This window comes from Bacillus rossius, chromosome 2, assembly GCF_032445375.1.
Source record: "Bacillus rossius redtenbacheri isolate Brsri chromosome 2, Brsri_v3, whole genome shotgun sequence".
NCBI classification, from domain to species: domain Eukaryota; kingdom Metazoa; phylum Arthropoda; class Insecta; order Phasmatodea; family Bacillidae; genus Bacillus; species Bacillus rossius.
This window is the reverse complement of record NC_086331.1, coordinates 123,383,008-123,408,149: the sequence shown is the minus strand read 5'-3', so window position 1 is coordinate 123,408,149 and position 25,142 is coordinate 123,383,008. Positions and strand designations below refer to the sequence as shown.

General features: G+C 33.2%; 1 protein-coding gene across 1 annotated transcript in view; it reads left to right on the top strand.

The window, feature by feature from the left end:
* The window catches only part of LOC134529743 (lysine-specific demethylase PHF2-like), a 96,909-nt gene that overhangs the window by 18,294 nt on the left and 53,473 nt on the right, over positions 1-25,142 (top strand). Inside the window, exons 4-8 of the mRNA XM_063364136.1 lie at positions 1,992-2,133; positions 2,223-2,409; positions 9,180-9,284; positions 13,551-13,696; positions 23,877-24,075. Coding sequence (XP_063220206.1) covers positions 1,992-2,133; positions 2,223-2,409; positions 9,180-9,284; positions 13,551-13,696; positions 23,877-24,075 — 779 coding nt within the window. The remainder of the gene's footprint in view (positions 1-1,991; positions 2,134-2,222; positions 2,410-9,179; positions 9,285-13,550; positions 13,697-23,876; positions 24,076-25,142) is intronic.

Sequence of the window (25,142 nt, the reverse complement as noted above, 5' to 3'; positions counted from 1 at the left end):
AATATAGAGGAATTAGAACATATTGCCATTTATAACCAAACATAATATGTTAAAAAGAATTAAGACATACCTATTGAAATAAACAACTGGGAAACAAAATAACACGCAAATATCAGATTGGTCCTGGTTGTAATTTATGCCTTTGTAAAAACAACAATGTAAAACAAACATCAATAAAACAATTAACATATTAACAAAATATTACTGAGTATTATATATTAAGTAACGAGCTCGTGAAAAAATAGGTACGTACCAAGTATTTATATTACATATAAGTAAAAAAAAACAGGTTAAGTTACTCAACAAATATTATTAAAAAAAATTAACTCATCAAACAAATATTAAATTATTGAAGTCTTCTTATAATTCTTTCTTCAGAATGAAAATTAATTGCCGCAAATGTTCCAAAGTGTAGAAATCAATATTTCGTTGATTCAAGTTCAATAGTAGAAACTTGCATGATGATCACATAGAAGTTGAAAACTGTTATATAACCTTAAAATAATAGTAATGAAATTTCTGGCCTTTGTTTTGAAGAGGTCAACTCCCAAAAATGAATTTAGATTCCTGGAACACCAAAGCCAGGATGAGGCCCATGACTCGAACCGCTATGGAATGAAACCACAAAAATATTAACCTTAAAAAATAAAAAATAATTATCATGGGATACACTTTTCCCATAGACGAAACATTTACTCACCCAAAACGGCGGTAACAGATAGGTTGTTACATTTTATGATGGTTTTTACATCCACACCAAAAAATTACCTGCCAAATGGCCGAAAAGAAATTGAAAAAGGGCAAGGTAAGTCTTTTTCGTTTGGCACGACAGAAATCATCGAATTTACAATAAGAAGAGGGTATACAAACAAAACAAAATATTCATAGAACCAGTATTGTAGTAGTGTTTCCCTTACACATTTGATTATAATAGAAACAAACACATTTAAGACATTATTAATTAAATAGCTACACAAAACTTTAACATTAAGATAATGAAATATGTAAAGATAAATAAATATTAAATACAATCTTTGCATAAAAATTTTAAAATTTATTTAACATGAAAGATTAAAAAAAAAGAAATGTGAATAAGTTAATTACTCATAAAATCACGAGTGTCATACCTAGAAACGGCACAGTGACAAAATTGAAAATATTCAATACAAAATACTCAAAATAACTCTCCTTGTCCAAAATTAGTTTTGTTGTGTGAGCATAGAATTAATTTAGATTATTTTTTTGTTAGGAACTGTTACAATTGGAAACTAAACTTTAAGTACCTTCTCGACAATATTTGTTTAAGTACCACAGTTTAATAGTCGACTATGTATATTACATAAAAAAATATCTTGTATAGATTAATTACCAACTTTAATAGATTAGCCAAAATTCCAATAATTACATATTCTCTGGGACTTTAATAGCTAGGTAATTTGTATATATTTTTACCTTACATCTTATTTAGTTCTTATTGTGTTAACATTGTATTGTTTTTGTTGTTCTTTAATATCATTATTTGTAATATTAGACATTGCATGAGAATGTATTGATTTATTTTCATTTTTCCATGTGTTATTTTGTCATTTATTTTAGTTGTTGTGTCCGGATGTCATTATGTATTCACCTTATATTTTATTGTAATATTACACTTAACATTAGTTGGTTTTGTTTTCATGTGTCATGTGTTTACTTGTGGCATCTTGTGTCTTTTGTTGTGTTTTGTTTATTATGTTTTTGTTTTTGTGTTGTGCCAATCATTAAAGTTAAACTTTCTTAACTGTTGATAGGCATATAAAAATGTAATAATAAATAAATATTCAATCTAATATAACAATTATTCACCAAGTTGATAGAAAAGCATTTGTATTATTGGAACATGTTTGTTAAATTTTTCTTCCTACTTCTTTATATTTTTATTGCATAATTGAGTGAAGATGCATTTAACATGTTCTATGTAAATATATATATATATATATTTTTTTTTTCAGGGAAAGATTTTCTAGTAGATGTTGTTGATGCTACACAGCAAAGTGAATTCCAAATAAAAATTCAAGATTTTTCATCTTATTTCTGCAGTAAACATCGTAAATGCTCAGTATGCATTCCAAGTTTGGACTTTTCAAACACAAGGTAAATTATATTTATTCATATTCATGCTTTGCACAAAACATGCAATTTTTTTTAGTTGTGTATCTGCATTTTATTTTTAATGATTTTAGGCTAGAAGACTTTGTTGAGTCCCCATCTATTGCAAGAGATTTAGATTGGGTTGAAAGATACTGGCCAAAAGAGTTATCTTCCATCAAGCCTTGTTTGCAGAAGTACTGTTCAGTTAGCACAAAAGATTCCTATGTAGACTTCTGTATAACCTCTGGAGGCTCATCGTTGTGGCACCACATTTTTGAGGTAATATTTTATTAATATTATCATTGTGTGTGTGTGTGTGTGTGTCTATATATTTATATATCTGTAGTATAATTGTGTTCAGTAACTTGCAAAAATGTCAATACAATGATGTGGGTTCATATTGATGTTCAGTGGAATTTGCAACCTCCATCTAGAGTGAATTTGTATGTACATACATAGTCTTCCTGAGAGCCTTCACATAAACATTTTAAGTAGCTAAACCATTTTTAGGGGTGAATTTTTTTTTAGTTTTAATTTAAAGGTAGTTGGTTCTAGTGTTATTTAATGTGTCATTGTAGTATAGTTACAATTATTGATTAATATAACTTATTATTTCGTAATAATGATGTAATAACCCTGTAGAAAGGGAAGCTGATGACTGTAATCCTATGTCTGGGGCAGTTTGTAATATTGCATAATGTCTACCCCCATGAAAACAACACTTTATCTGGATGTTTATGCAAGTATAAAGTGTTTATTTATTGTTTATTGGTAAAACAGTAAAATTAATAGTAATTTTTTTTGTTGGATAGTTTTAACATAAGGTTTAATGTATGTTTATTTATTTTTATTGTTAAGTAACATTAGGAGGTAAGTAAACATTGCAGAGTGTGAGATAATTGGTAGGCGAGATTTTGATTCTTAGCCAAACAACTTCAATTCCTGGGAAATCATAATTATCAATTAGTTGAACAGATATAAATTTATATTTTTTAACAGCAGTTAAAGCACCTGCACCTTTTCAAAGTAAGATGAGAATTCCTGTCGTTTCTAAAATTAAGGTATTGGTCGGTGAAATCATATGAGTTAATACTGTTTTTATTGAACCAAGTTTCTGTGAGACATATTGTCATTGCAGGAGTTAACAAGGTTTTTTGAAACATTTGTGAGATTTTATTCAAAGTCCCCATATGTTTTAGTAAGCAATTACCACTCTTTGGTAAATTACTGCAATGAAGGACACTAAAATGCTCCTCCTGCATCAGGGATGAAGTAGAGGCAGATACACTGCTAATGAAAGGTTTGAAGGTTGCACTGTTATCATTATTCAGCTCCTGAACTGTCAAGACATTGTTGGCGATTTGATTGGGATGTAGTTTCCTGTAAAAGGGGCTTATAAGACATCCACTCTGTAAACTTTTGATACTGTTTATTCTGTCAAAGTCTTCTTCCAAGACGGAGACATGGAAAGATGTATATGTGTTGAATTTTGTACCATGTTGATTTCATATAAAATGTAGTCTATATTTCTTTACTGTTCATTTGGTTAAAATTGTGACACAGAGGGCTTTTGTCTTTTTGTGAATTATTTAAGATATTATTTTTAAGGTAGAAATATTTCTAATTCCCACTTTGATTTGGTAACTAGAAAACTAATTTAAGTATTAACTTGTCAGTCTGAGTTTTTTGAAAGTAATCTATTGCAGGCCTGCCGATTTCACGGATTTTATCAGTTTTCGCGGATTTTTAAACCTCTAAACGGATTGCCGGATTTTGAACGAATATCACGGATTTTAAATAACGCTAATCACAAAACTGCACGAACGTACGTTTGTAAACAAATACAAAATGCATAGACACATTCAACATGGAGCACAATCTTTACACGTTTTAGTGCTGCCCCAAGGGGCAATATCTTTAAACAAACAGCCATTAGACGCACTGATATCGACTATCGATATTTCTCATGAAAGAATTTTAACCGCTCGCGGCAGAATCGAGAACCAACATTCTCGACACAGCAATGAATCATTGAAGTTCTACGCCTACCCATACCGTTTTATTCTATGGCCGTGTTGAATGTAAACAGGAATCTTAAAGATGAATACCACTTGTTTATGTTTGTTAACTTTGTCTCGAGAGAAACACGTCGTCGCTTCAGCTATTTATTGAAACGGAAAATTTCTTAAGCAAAGTTTTTTTTGATCGTAGCCTCTTGTGCGCGTTACGATGAATAAAAAACAAAAGACATCACCAGAAAGCGTTCCATTCAAACAACATTATAAACGGGAATGGGAGAATGAACTGAAATGGGTGAAGCCTGGGAGTAGTGTTTTCCAGGTGAAGTGCACAGTTTGTAATTCTATCCTTTGCGTTTCCAATAGAGGGTTGAAGGATTTGCGCCGTCATGGCAATACTGAGAGCCACAAAAAAAATCTCAGGTGTGTTGAACAAAACTCTTCGCTCACAAACTTTGTGATTAAAGATGATAATGGGAGTGTTGATGCGGACTTACTGTGGGCTAACTTTGTTTGCGAAAACAATTTGCCCATTAACCTGAGTGATAGTTTCACTAAATTAGTACCAAAAATGTTCCCAGACAGTGACATTGCTAGAAATTTTCGTTCTGGTCGCACAAAAACTGGCATGATCATCCAACAGGCATTGGCTTTTTCCGAAGAGGAAGAAATCGTCAATGTCATGACAACAACTTTTTTTACACTCTTAATTGATGAGTCTACTGACATAACAGTGCACAAGCAGATGATTATTTTGGCCAGATATTTTGTTAGTCAGCAAGTAGAAACACACTTGTACAAGGTTGTCGCTATTGAGGGCAAAGCAACTGGTGAGAACTTATTTAATCTTGTAAATAAGTCATTTCAGAAATATGATATTCCTTGGAAAAACTGCCTTAGCATGTCATCAGATGGTGCAAAGGCTATGGTTGGAGAGTTTAACTCAGTACTTTCGCGAGTTAAAGGGGAACAAGAAAATGTATGGTTTCTGCATTGTACTTGCCATGTTTCCCATCTGGCTGCATCACATGCCTGTGGTGCACTACCAGGTGTGTGAACAGTTTTCTAGAGATGTGTATACTTATTTCAAGACATCTGGAAAATGCCAAGATGAGTACAGACATGTTCAGCAGTTGTTGGAGGTGGAAGAACATAATATTTTGCGTCCTTCTTTCACCAGATGGCTGGCACTACTTCAGTGTGTAAATCGTATGTTGGAGCAATGGCCAGCTTTAACTGAATATTTTGATTCAGTTGATGCAAAAGAGAGCTCTTTGGAATCTGTACAAAGAATCAGATCTACACTACACTCATGTTCAGTCAAACTGTATTTTCTTTTTCTTCAAGCAGTGTTGCCACGGTTTGAAAAATTCAATTTGCTGTTCCAACAAGAACGTCCGTATTTACACAAGTTGTACAGCGAGATGAGTACACTGCTGCGACAAACAATTGCAAGTTTCGTCCAGTTTGGTGTGATTCAGAAAAGTGATCTAATCTCCATTGATTTTCAGCGTTCAAACCAGCTTTCAGATTCATCCTTATTTGTTGGCATGCAACCCATACGTTTCTGGCAGAAAATGAAATTCCTACGTCTGAAAAAATTGAATTTTTTAACAATGTAAGGGAATTTTATGAGACTGGAACAAAAGAATTGTACAGACTTCTTCCTGTGAATGATGTAGTTCTTCAGAACATAGATGTTTTTGACCCAACCAAAAAACATTGTGGGGAGTGGAAAAAGATGGAAAAACTAGCCGAAGTTTTCCCAAATGTAATTTCTGATGGAGAAAATGATTCTCTGAATGCAGAATTTTTTGATTACATGCTTTGGGACTTACCTGAATCCATTTGTCCACACTCAGACGCAGTTGATGTATTTTGGTACAAAGTTTTCTAGTACGAGGAGAACGGCAAACCAAGTTTCTCAACCTTGGGCAAATTAGCAAGAGCAATGATGATACTCCCTCACAGCAACGCGAGTGTAGAGAGAGCATTCAGTCAGCTCAAACTAATCAAGACAGAACATCGGTCATCTTTACAGGCACCAATGCTGAATGCCTTGATGCAGGTTTCTGTTAGGAAGCGTGTAACTGAGTTTAAACCTACTGCTGAGTTGATGAAAAAAGCAAGAAATTTAATAAAATAAGTGTGTTGTGATAAACAGTTATGTGAACACTGACTGAACAAAATATAAACCAAATATTTTGCATTATTCTGCCTACATACTTTTTCATTGTTACGTAAAGGCATTTTGTTGAAATGACTATTTCAGTTGTACTATTTTCCATAATAATAAGAACTTTGTTTGAACCAAAATTTTATAGTAAGAACAACTGATTTGGTTGCGTGTATTTATTTCTTAATTAGTATTTTAAGCCTACTGGTTAAAGAAACAAAAATAACTTATTAAGTATATTATTTTCTCAAACATTACTTCATTTGGATGGATATTAGTTTTTAAGAAATTTAAGTAATAAAAATTTTTCAGGGTCAAAATACTTATTTTGTCGTCACAAGGATTTTCAAGGATATGCTTGTCATATTTTCAAGGATTTTCAAGGATTTTTGGATGTTTTGTCAAGGATTCATGTTCATGACCTGGTGGCAGCCCTGATCTATTGTTTAATTGTGTGAAAAGTTTTCTAAATCAAAATAACAGACCTCTCATTACTACTTCAGCATGATTAGTGTTAGGAAAAGTTAAAGGGTTGGTAATTGTTTTTTTCCAGTTCTGAAATCATTCTGATAATCTGAGAGCTTATTTTTTAAGTTGAAACTAAAATTTTTAAAGATGAGTTTATCAAATATTTCGGCAAACCCATTTATAAGTGATATAGGCGTATAATTTAAAACATCAAGTTTGCTGCCCTTCTTATGTATCAGTATATCACTTTTGCATTTTTCCATTTACTAGGGTATGCGCCACCTTTATGCTTGAGTTAAAATTATACTGTAGGAAAGGAAAAATAAGGTTCGAACACACCTTGTAACAATTCACAATTATGCCCGGCTAAGATGATGACTGTTCCTTGCATAAACATGCACACACAAAGAAATCTCTCGACAAATGTTGTAGGTAGTTGGGTTTAAAACTCTGTTGATGATGATAGGTATTACTCGTAACTTTTGGTTTTTGAACTTCAATAAAAGCGTTTGAAGTATAGTTGGAAAAATATTCTTTTAATTATGATAATACTACTTGCCGAGCCGCTGAGATGGTGCGACTTCTTGGCCCAACCTACACACGACTGAACGAAACAGAGCACATTACACAGCTTACAGAAAAATTCTTTTTGTTGGGTATTTCCCCGAAATACTGCTTTCCTATTGGCTACACATACTGTTCTTACAGCTATTATTCAGTGATTGCCTGCACAGCTGGCCTTCCCCCAGTTTTGTCACAAGTCTCTTGTCTTTCTCTCACACATCTGTCTCTTTACAATCTAATACACAATTCTGGAATTCCCAGTCCTGGCAAACGTCTGTCTCACTTTTCCACAGGATGCGATAAATTATTGTCTATCAATCGGCACTGCTGTGTTGTTGCACTTCTTTCTTTATTTTTTTTACCCACCACACTGTCTAGACACGTCACAACCACACCATGAATCATACACATAATTATCATTATAAAAATAATATTTAAATGAAACCAAACATTGAAATTCACACTTTCATTAATAATAACCTAGCCAACCAAATGAAAATTTATTACAAATATAGTTAAAATTCACAACGTACAGATATGGGGATCCAAAAATCCACATTCTGTCCGAGAATACATTCATAACAGTCTGAAAGTTAAATTGTGGTGTGGGGATATGTATGATCGAGTGATTCGCTCTTTCCACTTCCTCGAAAACACAACCAATGGAAATGTGTACCTATACATGTTGAAAACTCAAATACATAAACTGATGAAATTTCGAACCGCATATAAATGACTTAATAAATTTCAACGTGTGCACCTCTGGTTGCATGCCATACAGCACACCCGTATTCAATCTTATTGTTACGTGGAATTCACAAATAGCGAAATGCATTGGAGTAAGAGCTGCCGTTTGACGCCGACAGAGGACGGCCAGTAACTTTAATGTGTCAGGTGATGTTTGGCCGGGCTGACTTTTTATGCTAAAAGTTTTGCATATTCTTTAATTAAAATTGTTCCCATAATGGTCAGTATTATAATGAAATGGTCCTGCTTTCAGTCTAAGATACCAAACCATTGTCGAAACTGTCTCGGCAATTCGTGTAAATTCCAATTTGTATATATCACTTAATGATGCATCTACATATTAGATTTAGTTTTTATTCTGTGTAACATGTACAACAACAATAATTGTTACTAGAAGGAAATAATTTCTTTCAGATTAGAAATGTACTATTTGCATTAAATCACTGGCAAACCTAAAAAAAAATTTTGTCAATAAAAATTATTAGAAACAAATACGTATTTCAAATGGTTGAAAAATTTTGATTTTAATGCTAAGTTTTGTATTTACCTTAAACTAATACTTGTCATGAACTTGGTTGGTTTTGTAGCCATATTGCGTGGTATTTTTCTCTCTCAATGATTAGCAATTATGCAAATCATTACAGCCTAAATCAACCATGTTGAAAATATCTGAAAGGAAGCATTTGATTTAAATTGCTTGACTTTCGGATTCCAACTGATTGTTAACTATACATTTTGCCATACCAAGGTAGCATTTAACCCATAAACCAAACAAATTCAGAAATGGGTGTAAGGATGTGAACCCCAAGTATTGTAGTTATCTGCAGTAATCATAAATAATTTAATTATGCCTTGTGATGGAAACTGTATTGTGAAAAAGTTCAGTTTAAAAAAAATGTTAATCAACATGTTATCATTGTTTATAATTTGAATTAAATGATCTCACAGGTTCACATATTGTATTTTGTTTTTGAAACAACCATTTATTTTCATTTTGTCCTGAAAATGCAGTATGTATTAATCAACAGGTCTCTGTTCAAATAACATGCTTACTAACATAATTTAACATTTTACAGGGTGAAAAAATATTTTATTTGATAGAACCCACTGAAATAAATCTCCGGGCATTCCAAACATGGATCAGTTTTCTGAATAAAAAGGAAACATTCTTTGCTGATCAGGTAAGTTTACATTATTTGTTTATTTGTTTAAATTTGTTTAAAAAATTATAAAGTAAACAGTGTTTAATTTTCGACTTGCTTAATGTTTCACAAGTGACTGATAGTTTACTGTGATTATTTTATTATCTACATACCTGGATTTTATATTTAAACCTCTGCACAGCTGCATGCTACTACAATGCTCTTGAAGCCTATAGGAGCACCTGAGAAGTAATGGAATAAACATTGGGAAAGGTAAGATGTGTTGAGTTAGCAAATTAGGTGTTGGCAATAGAAATGAAGATGAAAAACTGAGAACAGGGGCCTGCACTGATTTTATTTATAAATGTATTGTTGGAATAGATATTTTTCTATGTATATTTTTCCATTAGTATTTGAAACTATATAATATACACCATGATTTTATTAAAAAGTTATTTGTCTAAAAGTAGTGTATTTCTAATGGCTTCAAGGTATCATGCAAGGAATATGATTTTAGAAGCCAACATGAGATCTGTCATAACTGTCGTAATGGGTACTGATCAAATTTTAATGGATTTTTTCACACAACTGTATCTGGTAAATGTAGTGAGGACCAAACATGTGTACACTTCCAGTGAGGACCATTTAATCTTTATACAACTACATTTTCTATTGCACAGTAAGGAACTAGCATGGACAAGGTAATTTGAAACGGTAACACACACGATACAGACCAGGAATATTGGAAAAGAAATTACACATGGCTTATAGTAAAATAACCTTCCCAACTTTTGCTTAGAGTGATTTCTGGAGACCATAAAAAACCAAAATAAAGATTGCCAGGCCAGGATTTTACAAGGAAGCTCTGGAATGTGAATCAAGTTTCTTACTTCTGTGCCACCTCACTCCTTTAGGGGTTTTGTTTTCTTGTTGCAATAAATAGTTGACAGTTGTAAATATTCTTTTAGTGAGCCTTGTTTTTATTTTTGGATCATCTACATTGGGAATGAAAAAAAGATAAATCTTAAGGTTTTTAACCTTCAGACATATAATGTTAAACATAATGATGGATTTTATTACCACTTACACACAGGATCCATTTTGGAAGATCTTATATACAGTAAGATTTAAGGTTATCGCAAATAAAAAGACAGCCACAAAACTGATGGACACAATTTTATTCAGCCATAAATAACTTTTTTGACCATGTAGTAAAACAATATTGTATTTAATTCTATTAGTTTTTATTTTCAGTCCTCCTGAGATCAATGACTTAGCAGAACCATTACATCAGTAAGAGTTTTCTTTTTTGTATTTATAAGTTTTATGAATGCCCTATGAAATTCCCACCAACATACTACCATTGTTACTAAACTTAACCAGTCAGGAGAGTACTAAGAAAATGTCCTGCTCCAGAGGGGATTCTAGCCCAAGTTTTTCTTGCCACTACAGTGATTAGTGTAGCTTTTTTGGAGGAGTATTTCTACAGACGTGGCTATTGAACAGAAAATTTGGAATTTAATCAAAGATATATGTATGAATCTTTCTTGTTTCTAATATAATTTTCTCTATTCTCAACTTAAAATACTTTTAAAATGACTTCTATTTTTTGGTTAGAAAAGCTAAACTCTTTTGTTTGTTATCATACTATGTAACAATTTCATAAAACAACTCAAACTTAAATAATGAAAAATAATATTCAAAACAAGCCTTTAGCTATTAAATATTCTAGATATAGGTACAGTTAAAAACCACATCGGCACGTTGATAATAAAAACCTATCGAATTTATATATAATATAAAAATTAAGATCAGAAGACCTTCTTAATTTTGAGTTATTGACTCGCAGCAAAGATAACACAGCAGGAAAGTATGTTAAACCTTCCCTCCTCCTCCGAAACCACCCTTTTCCACGACCTACACTTTTGTGACAGCTTAAGTTGTTTCTCTCATTTGAACCTGGGAGCTGATCGACAGGACTTAGCGTTTGTGCATGGAAATGTAATGGATTTTAAACTGGTCCATCAAAGTTTCCGCGTTTAAAACAGTGCAGTGCATCAAAAACCCACCATTAATCATTAAAGTGTGTTCAGTTCATTAATTTATTTTCTAGGTACATATATTTATTTTTATTTTTATGAAAGTATAAATATGAAAAAGTTATCAGCCTAACTCACTAGTCAGAAAGTAACCTCTGAGCCACCAGGTCAGATGAATAAGTTATCAAATTAATATTATTAATGTACTTAGTTAACTAACATGTATTTTTTACATTTTCTTTTGTAATATAATTTAATTTATTTAAATCCTTGTAATTAAGTTTTTTTTTTGTAATTTGTTTTCTTTTTAATAAGGATGTTGTGGTAATCTGATTTTCCTTCAGGCAAAGAGAAATTTGGCTTTTCAAGAAATAACATTTGAAGTTCAAGGAAATTTCACCGAGAACAATATAGTCCCACATTGGCATAGTTAGCAGTAGTGTTTTTAGTTTCCATTACACTGGAAATTTTTGGCACAGGTTCGAGCCACAGTCTTTAATATGTCTTATTTGAAAGAAAAATAATAAACTTAAAGCTACAAATGTAAAAAACATTATTTAAAACTTTTTTATTAAACAAAAGAAACATGAAAGTAAGATGATATATTTTGATTTTGTCTACTGGATAGGTACAAATTTTTTCAAAATCTCATTTTGTCTCCTATTTTGCTACACATAAATTATTTTGTTTTAAATTTTAAAAAAATATTACCGTATAATCAATATGAAAGACATTAGAATTAAATACTTAAAATTCTTGGAAAATATTGCTAAATTATTTAGTCAGTTCTTCGTGTGAGCCTAACTAAAACATATTGTGATTTTAAATATATAAAAATATATCAGAGAGGAGTTTAATAAAAGCAATTTCCCGAAAACATTTTTGCTTCCAAAAAAAATAATAACAATTATAAAGTTGCTATGGTGCTCTAAGTTTCAAATGAAAAATGCTTTTAGTTAGATATATAATGTTAGCAACTGATCTACCAATACAACATTCAAAAATATTTTAATTTAAGAGTATAATTCTATCAACACATTATCAGGCAACATTTTTCGTCTCACTAAAAAGATATTTTGCTATAATAATCTTCTTTAAAGAACATGCATTGTTATAAAATTACTCCAAAATACAAACAGCATTGTTGCTGTTCTTTATTACTTTATTTAATGTTTCAAAATATTATTTCACTTACATTTCTTTGCAAGCTATCCTGGCTATCTCACTTCCTGAAGTGATGACATCGAAGAAAAATGCTCTAATTATCTGAGAGTAGAATTAAGTACGGTAAAATGTGAAGATGTTATTACCATTACATTGGTCGGAAATCCACAGTTCTTCTCGTAAGGAGACACGAGTGATTGAACACAAACAGCTACAAACAAGACTCCTTGTATACAATTGTATAAAAAATGTTCATTTTATGGTTGTCTTTATTCTGTAGGTCTTTATTCTTTACAGCCATACTTCTGAGAACATTGCAAAAAATTAAATCAGGAAATATATGCTTTGTGAGCCTTTGATCATAATAAATTCAGGTAGTTAATTCTCACAAACAACTTTGTTGCTTTACAAATGTTGGTTATTTATTGTTTCCAATAATTGTTCACATTTAACATTTTGCATATCATTTTTAATATAATTTTTTTTATTTCTTGACATCTTTTTGGTATCATACCTCAATGGCACGTACTTAATGGCACTTGCTCAATGACACTCAATGACACTTGCTCGATGTCTCTCACTTAATGATGCTTGATGTCATTCACTTAAGGACACTTGCTCGATGGTACTCACTTAATGACACTTGCTCGATGGCACTCACTTAATGACACTTGCTCGATGGTACTCACTTAATGACACTTGCTTGATGGCACTCACTTAATGACACTTGCTTGATGCCACTCACTTAATGACCCTTGCTCGATGGTACTCACTTAATGATGCTTGATGTTACTCACTTAAGGACACTTGCTTGATTTCACTCACTTAATGACACTTGCTTGATGTCACTCGCTCAACGGCACTTGCTCACGGCACTCACTTGAATACACTAGAGGAAACCCACTTTGAGACATTTATTTGAAGAGCATCGCTTGATTTCACACATTCAAAGATTTTCAGTTCAAGGCACTCACTTGGATACTCTTTCACACTTATCTCATGAAGTACTTAACTTAATTTCAAACACTCAGTTAGTAACCTTTCTTGATCAAAATTATTTGAAGGGGATAAAACTGGTGTAATTAATGTTATTAATTTTCAGGTTGACGTCTGTTACCAGCTGGTGTTGAAGAAAGGGGAAACAATTTTCATTCCTACTGGTTGGATTTATGCCTGCCTGACATTGTCAGACTGTATTGCATTTGGAGGGAATTTTCTTCACGAGTTAAATCTTTATTTTCAGTTAAGGTAAGAGTTGATGTTTTTACAGTAATACTGTCTTGTCTGGTTATGCATACTAGAATGACTTACTATCATGTTATCACACATATTTACATTAGTTAGTTTTTACTTCTGCTCTTCTAAGATGCTTTATTCAATGGAACAATACATGTTAAATTAGAACAGTTTTATTATTTAAAAACCTAGCATTATTTATAAACAGTAATTAAAATTACCTTTTTGTTCATAAATAGCTAGCAATTAGCATTATTCCTATCCCAATTTTATGTTCATTTTAACATCAATATTATTTATTTCTACATGTCTTGCATATAATTATAACAGCAACACTCATGATTGTAAAAAGATTAACTTTTCATCAAACAAGGCCACATTTTCTTGTAAGCCTTGCACTTTGTCTGTTAATGTATGTTTTGCCTAATCACATTCCTTTGCTTTAATCATTACATGCATGTACATATCGCAAGTGTTTTGTTAACCATGACAACCATAACTGTTAAAATATTACAGTTTTGGTAACAAAAAGTTTCTATTTTCTTGTAATTGAACATATTGTGCTTGCCCAATGTGCAGGCTAGGCACGCTGATTTTGACATTACTATATACTCTTAACTGCACGTCTTAAGTTTCAGTTTAGCCAGTACTTGACTTGAGTATGAATTTTTCATAGCTGAAAATTGAAATTTTATTGTAAACAATACATTTTCTTGTTAGGCATGATATGATTTCCTGAATTATTGATATCATGTTTTGATTTATTTTTGACGTGACGTCTAATAAATTGATGAATGCCGGCTGCACGCACAAAAAAGTGTCCCGTTATGCACATTGTTCCGTTACACTGTGTCCCGTTACGCTCATTGTTCCGTTACGCGGTGTTCCGTTACGCTGTCTGCGAGTGCAGTAATAATAGGTTATGTTACAATTGACTAAAAAATTATGGTGATTCATATAATTGATGATAGATATTTGATTACAGTTTATTTATATGAAAACTTGTTCATAATTATATTTAAACTTTATAGCTAAACGCCAGTTTTTGAAATTAATTACAAGTCATATACACGTGAACTGTTTCGTCGACTGTTTATAAAGTGAAGTGTAAAGTTAATGTGGTTTTCATTGCTTATTACAACAATAATTTCGGCAATAAAGGTTAATTATTCTTGCATTTTAAAAATCTGATTACTAGTATAATTCCAAGTATTTTATTCTTTTAGTATTAAAATAAAAATGATTCAATTTTATTCATAAAAGTATGCAATCATTTCATGAATGTTTTGTTATGACGTCACGTTAAACTATCGTCCGTAAACCAACTTTACAGACAACAATTTTTTTTTTTAATGTATTAAAGAGCCAGCCAACAATTTTTTTACAATCTTACCAGGCAGACACTACATACAAAAAAAGACAAGACACAAGTGAAAACTAAGACAAACTCAGACAATTACATAAGAAATACAAGTAATTATAAAGATCTAACATGCGATTAAATATATTATTCAGCCAAGTGTTAAAAAAAAAAAAATCAAACAATTGTTTGTAAAAAATTATTACTAACAGAACCTGCAAATAAATTTTGTTTGATCAAAATCCACACACAAACTATTTGTTTTAACTATACACTACTCTTAACCGAGGATTTGATTGGTTTGGTATCTTTACATCTATGGTTCGACTATACACTACTCTTAACAGAGTACTTGATTGGTTTAGTTTATAGAAAATATCTTTACATCTATGGTTGTGAAATAGAACCTTCAGGCAGGTGTGATTAATCTATGATTACTTTGCAGTTGAAAATCAAGAAGTAGCTTTGTAAAAAAAATTTATACTAACTAGGCCTTATTGTCTGCTTTTTAAGGAATGAGTATTACATATTGATTATTGTACATTGATAATAATTCATTCTAATTGAATTTTGTTTATCAACATTATATTTTTTCAAAATTAATTCTAAAATTTTGAAGACCTTTTTAATTTGTCTTCATGATAGAGTTCCATATGCCATAGAGCCATATTCTATCTTGGACTGTATAATATCATAGCTTAGTTTTAATATAGTAGGGAATTACAATTGGTGAAAAAATTGTTTATATAATCAATCAAACTTAACATACGAGATTATGTATGAGAGTATAATTTAGCATCCAAAATCACTCCAAGATCCTTCAATTAGTGATTACTAATCACTGATTAGTATGGAGTATGTAAAAAAATGCATTGAGTTTGTGTTACACCAGTTAATGACAGTCTATATCTTTTTGCAACTTGACGTTTATTCTTATCACATGTTCTATGTAGTTTCAAGTCGTGTGCATTCTGAGCTTAAAAAATATTTTCTTGCAAATAATTGGCTAACAAATTCACATATTTATTATTTAGACAAAAGTTAGAGAGAGTTTCTTAATTATTAATGAATGTTAGCATGTGTGAAATGCTTTGCTAAAATCTATATATATTACATTTTTTCTGCCTGTTTGTTGCATTACTATGCAACTCATTAACAAGATTAAAGAGATTTGTTGTAGTTCTTGTATTAACAAAACTTTGTTAAGAAGTAGAAATGATATTTTTCAAATAAAATTTTGTTGTATAATATTTTCAATTATCTTGGAAAGGAGCAGAATTGGCCTATATTAATAAATTATTGGTTTGTTCTTTCTTTTTGTAAATTGAAATGCCATTAGCTAATTTCCAACTTTTGGGGAAAATGCCATTAGACAAACTAGCATTGAAAAGATCTGTATGTACTGAAACCAAAGTGTTATCATATCCTTTAAAACCAAACTTGGACAATTAATTATCTTGCCCACCTGTGGTGCTGGATTTTAACCTGTTAATAGGCCGTAGAACTAAACTAGCTGTTACATTAGGCACAGTCAAGCAAATAGAAGACTTATTTTGAGGGGCTTTATTGTAACTATACCATGATTTCTTAAAGCCAGAAGAAAATTATTGCAAAAGCTGTCGAAAGTTGCCTAAGGGTCAGTTATACTATAGTGGGGGTAGTAAAAAATGAAAAATAACTAAATCAAAATTACTAAATTATTCTGTGACTCCAACCATTTATCTAGAGGGTGTATTGTTAATAAACGAAAGCTGTTGAAATGAAAACAATCATTAAAGTTTCCACTTCTTAGGACTGGTGGAACTCGTTTTACAGAACTCCATAATTCCATCGTTACTTGTGTGACATGCCAGGGGTTCTGTCCTTTAATTTTTTTTTAACTTAAATGAATACAGCTTTACCAGGATCTAGTTTCCCAATGGAGACTTATACTTATCGTACACATGCTGACCCAATATTTCTCTAGAAGAATATTTTCCTAGAACTCCCAGCCATGCCACCGAATGAACACTTGTAATTTACTCTTGCAACTTTAAATTTTACTTTAACTCTGCAACTAAAATGTGAAATCTTTTAACTCGTAGGACCTTGTCCACCTGAGTGAGCTTAACTCTAACCTCATCTCTGAAGTACTTTACACCTTTAACGCAAACTCATTGTTTTGGGTACCGAACCTTCTTGAGTGAACTTTAACGTTTACCTAAACTTTATTACATCTTCAAACCTGAGGAGCACCTACTCGTGACTTGTTACCACGGGTGACCCTTCCTGAGTGAGCCTAACTGACACGTTAAACTTTACATAACTCTTCAACTCTTTGACTCCCATCGCAAACTCGTTCCCTCGGGTATTTACCCTTCTTGTGTGAGCCTTAACAACTTAAGTTTACTTCTCAATCTCGATATAGCAATCACTGACTAACAACTCGTTACCAAGTGGTAGGGCCACCTAAGTGAGCCTTGAACAAACACAAACACCCACTTCAAAAACCCTCAGCTTTTCCTTTTCAGAACGTTTGTCCTGCTTTACCAAACTTTCGCAAACAGAGCCCATGCTAGCTGAGTGACTCAAAGGAACAGTGCCCCTGGTTTCACCATGGCACGACCCAAAATCATTAGATGGTTGCACCAGTTTGCACAGCTGTACTAACACCATTTTGGAATGTGTTGTGTTTGCAAAACATGAGCCCATGCACGCAGAATGCTCAAGTTAATGAGTGTCCCTACTGCATGGCTGTGGTAACCACACACAGCATGAACTATGGAACACCTGAAATATAAATTAGGCAGCACTGAAAAATTTGGAAAGGCAACAAGAATTTAATGGGTTAAATAATCAATATGGACATAGAAATGTCTTAACACAATCTTCAATCTACTTTCTTATTCATTATTGTCACTTTTGGGATCTGAGTGTCTGCAAAGTCGAAGTAACCTATGAAATTATAATCAATTAAAAATAACTTTATACTAAAACCTAAAAAATAATATTTTATTACAGTAAGTCCTCGGTTTACGTCGGGGTTACGTTCCTGAAAACCGCGACGTAAATAGAAACGACGCAAAATGAGCCATGTTTCATGCCACCGGCCGGCCACGGCCCAAGGTCGACCGGAAGCGCTGGCATACAGACGTGACAACGGAAAATTTTATCAGCAAATGACAACCGACAGCGTGGGAAACAAGTCCAACTAGTACTTCTCAGCTTTATAGAATGGTTATTTAACCAGCTGCTTTATTACCCTTATTGATTGAAATATAAAAACAGATATATAGTACATACTGTACGTAAGAGCAGGAAGCATCCCTCATGATGTATGATAAGATAAGGCGGTGAACGTGTAGCTTACGCTACATAGCATAAATTAACTACCGAAGGAAACAAAGAATTATAAACGAATTATATATGGTGTTTTGGTTAAAATAAAGATTTACGGTCATTGTAAACGACGTTATTGTGAATCGGCGACAACTTAAATTGAAACATGAGTACTCAAACATTAGCGACGTTAATCCGAAACGACGTAAATCGGTACGACGTAAATAGAGGACTTACTGTACTATAATAACAGAATAATAAAAAATACAACACTGCAGTTATTCTGATTGTTAAAGATTAGTAATTAGCCACTCTGAATAACTAAATTCTCACAAATTAAAACTACTTAAAAACAATTTAAATAAAGTGTCTCACCAAGTTTTATGTTTGCAACTTAGGAGTTAAGCTTAAAATGATTTAAATCAATTAAAGTTACAAAACTTATCAGTTATTCCTCCTCACTGGAACTAGTCTCTTGAGAAGGATGTACAGCTTAAGACTTACATGACTGCAACTCTGAAGACCAACGATGGGCAGCATAGCCTTTGAAATGTCTGAGCTTCTACCACAGTTTGAACTTATCAAACTCGTTACAAGTGATCCTAGAGGGTCGAGACTGAGCCTGTAACAAACTCTTTTGAGGGGCACTCTTCAAGCCCGACTAAGCTGTATGACCCTTTACATACAGTGTTTTATCTCATAATCATTGTATCATTATTTTAAGGCCTCAAAATTTGGAGAAAAAATTCTTGCATAAAGATCACATGATGTTTTTGATCCCGCTGTTAGATTCAGAGTGCTTTTGTAGATAATTTTCCCATATAAAACAATGTATTTTAAAGTTGAAATCTAATATTCATTTGCATATTACCACATACTTATTTAATTAACAGAAATACAAAGTTTTCTGATGTGTAAATTTTCTTTAAAAGACTTTTCAAACGTTATAACCTTTATCTGTTCGTCTTCATCGCCGCTGTGTACCACTTATAAAAATGTAGCCAGCGCTAGTTAGCATAATTCATGTTTGGTTATGTTGTTTCCCTTATATAGCGCGCACACTTAGTCAAATATTGATATAGATAGTGCACCTTTTGTGGTAAGTGTGTACTACAATGATATTATGCTTTAGTTCCGGCTCACATTTGGGCCACGGACATTGTTTTTCTATTTAAATTTGAACAAAATGTTTTTGTTGCATGACTTATTAATTTAAATTTTTTGGCATTCCGTTGTATACTCTGATTTTGAAATAAACGTACTTTCCATTAATAGGTTTTGTTTTTATGAATAATTTTACCTAACAAAAAATGCTTTTTTCGCAACAAAATCGCACTCTTACTTTTCAAACTTGATTGTAGTATAAAATGTGCGACGATTATGCGATAAAACAGAGTAATTACTGACTTGTTATATCCTACTGCTTCCCGGCCAGACAGCTGAATACACGACTACTAAATGTTAAATTACTCCTTATTACAACTGTCTGTCCTCCTGGCCAGCCTGAGTTCAGCCTAATGGCTCGTACCCCTTTAAGAACACGACACCCCTCCTTCCAGAACACTCCAGTGCCACAGCACTGAAATTTCGCAAACACTGCCGAGGCCAGCTGAGTAGCTCTTCCTCCCCACTCGGCCGTGTGCAGCATGGCACGTCCAAAGTCATCGCAGCGCTACCCAGAAATGCGGCTGGCACCAGCATGGCGCATTGCTGAGCTAGAACCAGACATCAGAGTGTCAGCACTCAGCACAAAAGGGAACCATTTATGCTGCCGTGCCCTTGATTCGGGGTCACGCCGCTCACCAGGCGAACAAACTGATGGACCCACACAGAGCTCGCACAGTGGAGCACCTAAAATCTAAAATCTGCGACACTGGAAAATTTACTAATGTGACTACATTATTATCATCAATTTTAATGCATAACTTGTACCATCATCCCCTCCATTTAACACCCTAGAGACGTGGCACAAAACCATTGTAGCATTGCAGGACAGTGCCTTCCCCAATTTTTCTTTAAGTTTTTATGAATAATATGTTTTAACAGTAATACAGTATAAGTTGTTTAAATAATTTTCAGGCATAACCTAACTGTGGTACATGTAGTAAATCATTGAAACTTACAATGAATCTTTTCAAATAACTTTCATGATAATATTTTACCGTTTATAATTGTTTTCCAGGTTAATATTTATGTTTGCTTATGCTTTATTAATGTACTCTCTGAATTAATTACCGTTTCTAATATTTGTGTATTATTTAAGCCTATTTGCTTTATTATGAAACAGCCATGTAATTGTAAATTTACTGAATTCTACCTAAATAATTACGTTTTTATGTGTTTTAAAATGGTTTTGTAAGCTTTAAATATTTTGTTTATATGCGCAAATGCACTGTAAAGTATTTTTCTTTTATAATTTTGTCTGTGGGATGATGCAATCATGTGAGCCAGTTGTGTGGGATGATGCAATTATGAGAGCCAGTTGCGTGGCAGTTAGAGTGAGAAAGAAAGGCGTGCGTCGACACAGTGACGCCGAGGCGATAAAACGATAATGATGCATCCGGTGTAAGAGAGAGACAGAGCAACTAGCATGAGAAAATATTCTGGGAGTCCCCGATTTTGATGTGAAGTTGAAAAGAGACAGATCAAGGGAAGCCCCGAGTTATGTGTGTACAGGGTTTTTTTGGGTATTGTAATTTGTTCTGTGATTGGCTGATATTGGAGGGAGTGTTTGATACTGTGCTGTGATTGGCCGAAAGTTACGTCATGGTGCAATCCTTGGTCTTTCCTGAGACCAGTGTATCGTTTTGGTTCTTTAGTCATCTACTGAACAGCGACTGAGGTGGTTAGTTGAGTAGGTGGCTCACAACTTAATTATGAAGATGTAACGAGTAAATTTCGCGGCTGTGGTCCGGGCGTCACCGGTTTTATAATCAACCTTATTTTAATTTTTTTTTTTGGACACAATTATAATTTATTGACTAAAGTCGTCGGTAATCGCCCAAAACAGGACTTACTAAAATTTGTCACTGTTTCCGGGGACATTGTCCTTCGGCATTGTACCGAAAGTTGAGTGCAACTGCGGGACTTAACTTCGAACTGTTTTAATATTCAATTTTCGGCCAGTCAGATTGTGAACCTAATTAATGAAGCTTGTTTGTTGTGAGAAAGGAAAATACTGTTTTCAACTTGTAAATGGTGTGGTCGCAAGATGGCGGCAAATGTCTCGTGGATTCGTGAGGTATAAATAAATAATCAGTGAAAAACATTTTGTGTACGAGAGACATCATTGAAATTCAACATCGCCCATAACTAATATTCTGAGGGAAACATAACCCTTACTTTTTCAGCATGCGAATATGCAAGTGTACCTTGTGAGTTACCCTTCGAAGACCAAAACATAAAATATCTGAGCTAGTCCGGTGGTCTATGGAGTGTAACACCATGTGATAGAGGAAAAGATAGTTAAGGTTCCCTGTCATGTTCAGTATTTATTTAAAGTATAAATGTACTGAGATAGATAAAATCACAATTCAAAATAGGAGTGATACAAAAGGCTAAATAAAATTTCCGTAAATACTGGGAACAACATTTGCGGCTATCAAAGTGTGATGTGCACATGAGTGTAGTTCTTATATCACAAATTCATTATACCAACCATTGAATACATTGACCTATGTGCACACAATCTCTTAAACAATTATTGACTAAGTTAAAAGAGTTGGCCAAACTTGTCCAAATGGGGACAATAAAACATGCTATAACATAATTTAAAACACTCTTAAAAGTCCAAATAAATAAACAATAGGTAAGCACAAACAGTGCCAGACTTGTCAAAATGGGAACAACAAAACGTACAACAACACGGTGACCTTCAAAGCCACAACACGGAGCATGAGAAACACAAGCTGAAAAGCAAGGCGAAGGCTGAAAGCAATTACTGAATTAAAGGCATAAAACTACAGCCCCAAGCTGCAATTCCATAAGTGACAATCGCACATCCTTGCCACGTTAAACAGCAAAGGAAAAACAAACCCTTCCAATCAAGACATACTTTAGAAAGGGCAGGCCTAAATGTAATTTAAGGAAATGACAAGGCAGCCAACAGACTTGCTGCCCCAAGGGATTTAGGATACGAGAGACAAGGCACACATAATACACTTTAGCCACACAATACTCTAGCTTGCTGCCTACAATGTGCTTTTGACTGTCTTCCACAGCAACCCGTTGGCTAGCAAATGTCGCGCCAAGCAACCAGTCGTCACCAGGGGGCTGGGTGTTGACAGACCAGGAAAGAAAAAGGAGGGTAGGAGAGGGAGTGTAAGGAAGGCACACACGACACAGATGCGGAGAATGGAGGCGCATGTTGGTGGTCTAAATGAAGACCCAGAGCAGTGACACTGCTCAAACTGTTCAGGAAAACTATTGTTAATGATTTAAACAAAAGTTCACAGTTATTGTGTATAGTTTTAAATTTATTACTGTGTTAAGTCAATTCTTTTATCTTATTGAAATTTTTGTTTTGTTACTTTTTCCTTTGGTTGAAGAATTTAGTATGATTTGCAGTAAAATTATTAGTTTCATATAATTATCAATATATTTTTAAAATTAATTCTATAAGTTCTGATGAACAACTAAACTAGGATTTTTTTTTTTAATATGAATATTTCTTATCCATACAATTTTAATTTAAAGTGTTGAGAAATCAACCTTTTCATCAAAATCATTCATAAGAAGTATTGGCTACCAGTCAAGAGATAACCACCATTGGCATAACTCATAACCCCTAAATAAATATTTTTGTTATAGCCACTGAGATGTTTTTGTCTAAGAGGAATGTCACAAGTTAAAACAGGATGAAAACTATTATCAACTATGGGTTCATCACATTTAATGATTTGTATATTTGTAAAATTTTAAATCAAGCTGCTTAGATTGGTGAGATGTAAATCTATACTGGTTTAAATTTGATGTATTGGTTGTTTCTTATGCATTTGACCTTTTAATTTATTGTATTAATGTAACTCGCCCTTTACATCTTTATAGCTCCAAATCATTCCTAGAATGTTAAGCTCACCCAGTGATCAGTAGTGATGTGATTTAAGTCAATAATTTTGAACATAGCAACTTTGATGTTTAGAGGAAAATACAAATTACTAAATAAAATTTTATAATTGGGTATTATCTAATAATTTTGTGTGCCAAGTTAAGTAGGAAATTGAACTGAAATATATATACATATATATATTTTTTTTTTAATTAACTTTACCTATTATGAGCAAGGTTATGTCCAAACCATGCATCAAAAACTGCACAAAGAATGTTTGTTGGTTGGTGTTAGTGCTTTAATCATCATACACAACTTACAGAATTAACAATTGTGTTATTATATAGTATATTTTACTTTTTTATTTGCATATTCTTAAGCTTGTAATGTTTAAAAAAAAAATTCTGTTGTTGAATATTGTTTGTCTTGTTACTGTGCTTACAGTAAATATCTTTGTTTATTTTTAGAATTCACGATGTAGAACGTACAATTACAAAAGGAAAATCTTCTTTTCCAATGTTTGAATTGGTCAACATCTATGCAGGATTTCATTTTGTAGAAGAACTTCAAAAATATAATCATACAAAAAGTGAGATCCCAGAAAACAAACTGTATGCGATAAAAGCACTTGCTGAGCGAATAAAATTTTGGATCCATGCCAAAGAAGTAAGTATCAAGTATTTAAGAAAATATCAAGTTTATTTCAAACTGCATTGTGTGTATGTATGGATAAGTGTGTGTTTATATGTGTGTGTGTATATACACACAGAAATATATATTTAAACACATGCGCACACAATTTTGGGGAATTGCTGGGCATAAATTTAATGGGTGGCAGGGACACAGGTACAGGCATGACATCAGTAACATGCAAATATGAATTTTGAATGCATTAAGTACCACTCCATTGAATGAAAGAACACTATATTGCAGCACAATGACATTCAAATGCTCTGTGTGAGGCAGGTGATGAGCGGGATGCAGATGTTTGGAGTTAGTCAAGTGCACTAGCAAACAGCAATCTGTTTTACAGCACATTGGGTGGTTGGTTGTGGTGTGTTTACATGTTTGACTTTGGGTGATTGGGGCAGTGTTGATGCTGCGATGACACAATTTATGAACAACGGCATGACAGACTTTCATTCTCAGAGAGGGCCGATTTGCTCACATGGTGTACAGAGAGGCAATGGGAAATGCAGAATAAGCAAAGTGCATTTACCAAGGGCACTATCTCAACATATGTGTACCGAATAGAAAGATCTTCTTATGTCTTATTCTGCAACCGCCAGAAAGTGGGAGTTTCGTACCATGAAGGGTGCTGTACACCGTACAGGTGGTTGCTAGTATGTATGGCTAACTAAATGCCTGCGCATGGCTCCTAGCCTGCTTCCTGTGGAGCATTTAAACATGACAGCACTGTGATTTCACATCCTCTCAACCAATGGAGTGGTGCATGATGCGGGTAGAATTAAAATTTGCACGCCACTGTTCGCACCTGTAACTTTGCAGGAGTTCCATAGCAAAAAATTGCTTATTTTGCATTTCCTACCACAATTAAATTTATGCCCAGCAACTACCGAACAACCTGTATGTGTGTGCCTGCAGGCAGGAAGTACCTTTAACAGTAGTGTGGGGTTGCTAAATGTAATTAGAAAAATTCCATATATATATATATATATATATATATATATATATATATATATATATATATATATAAATTCGCTACCTTCTTG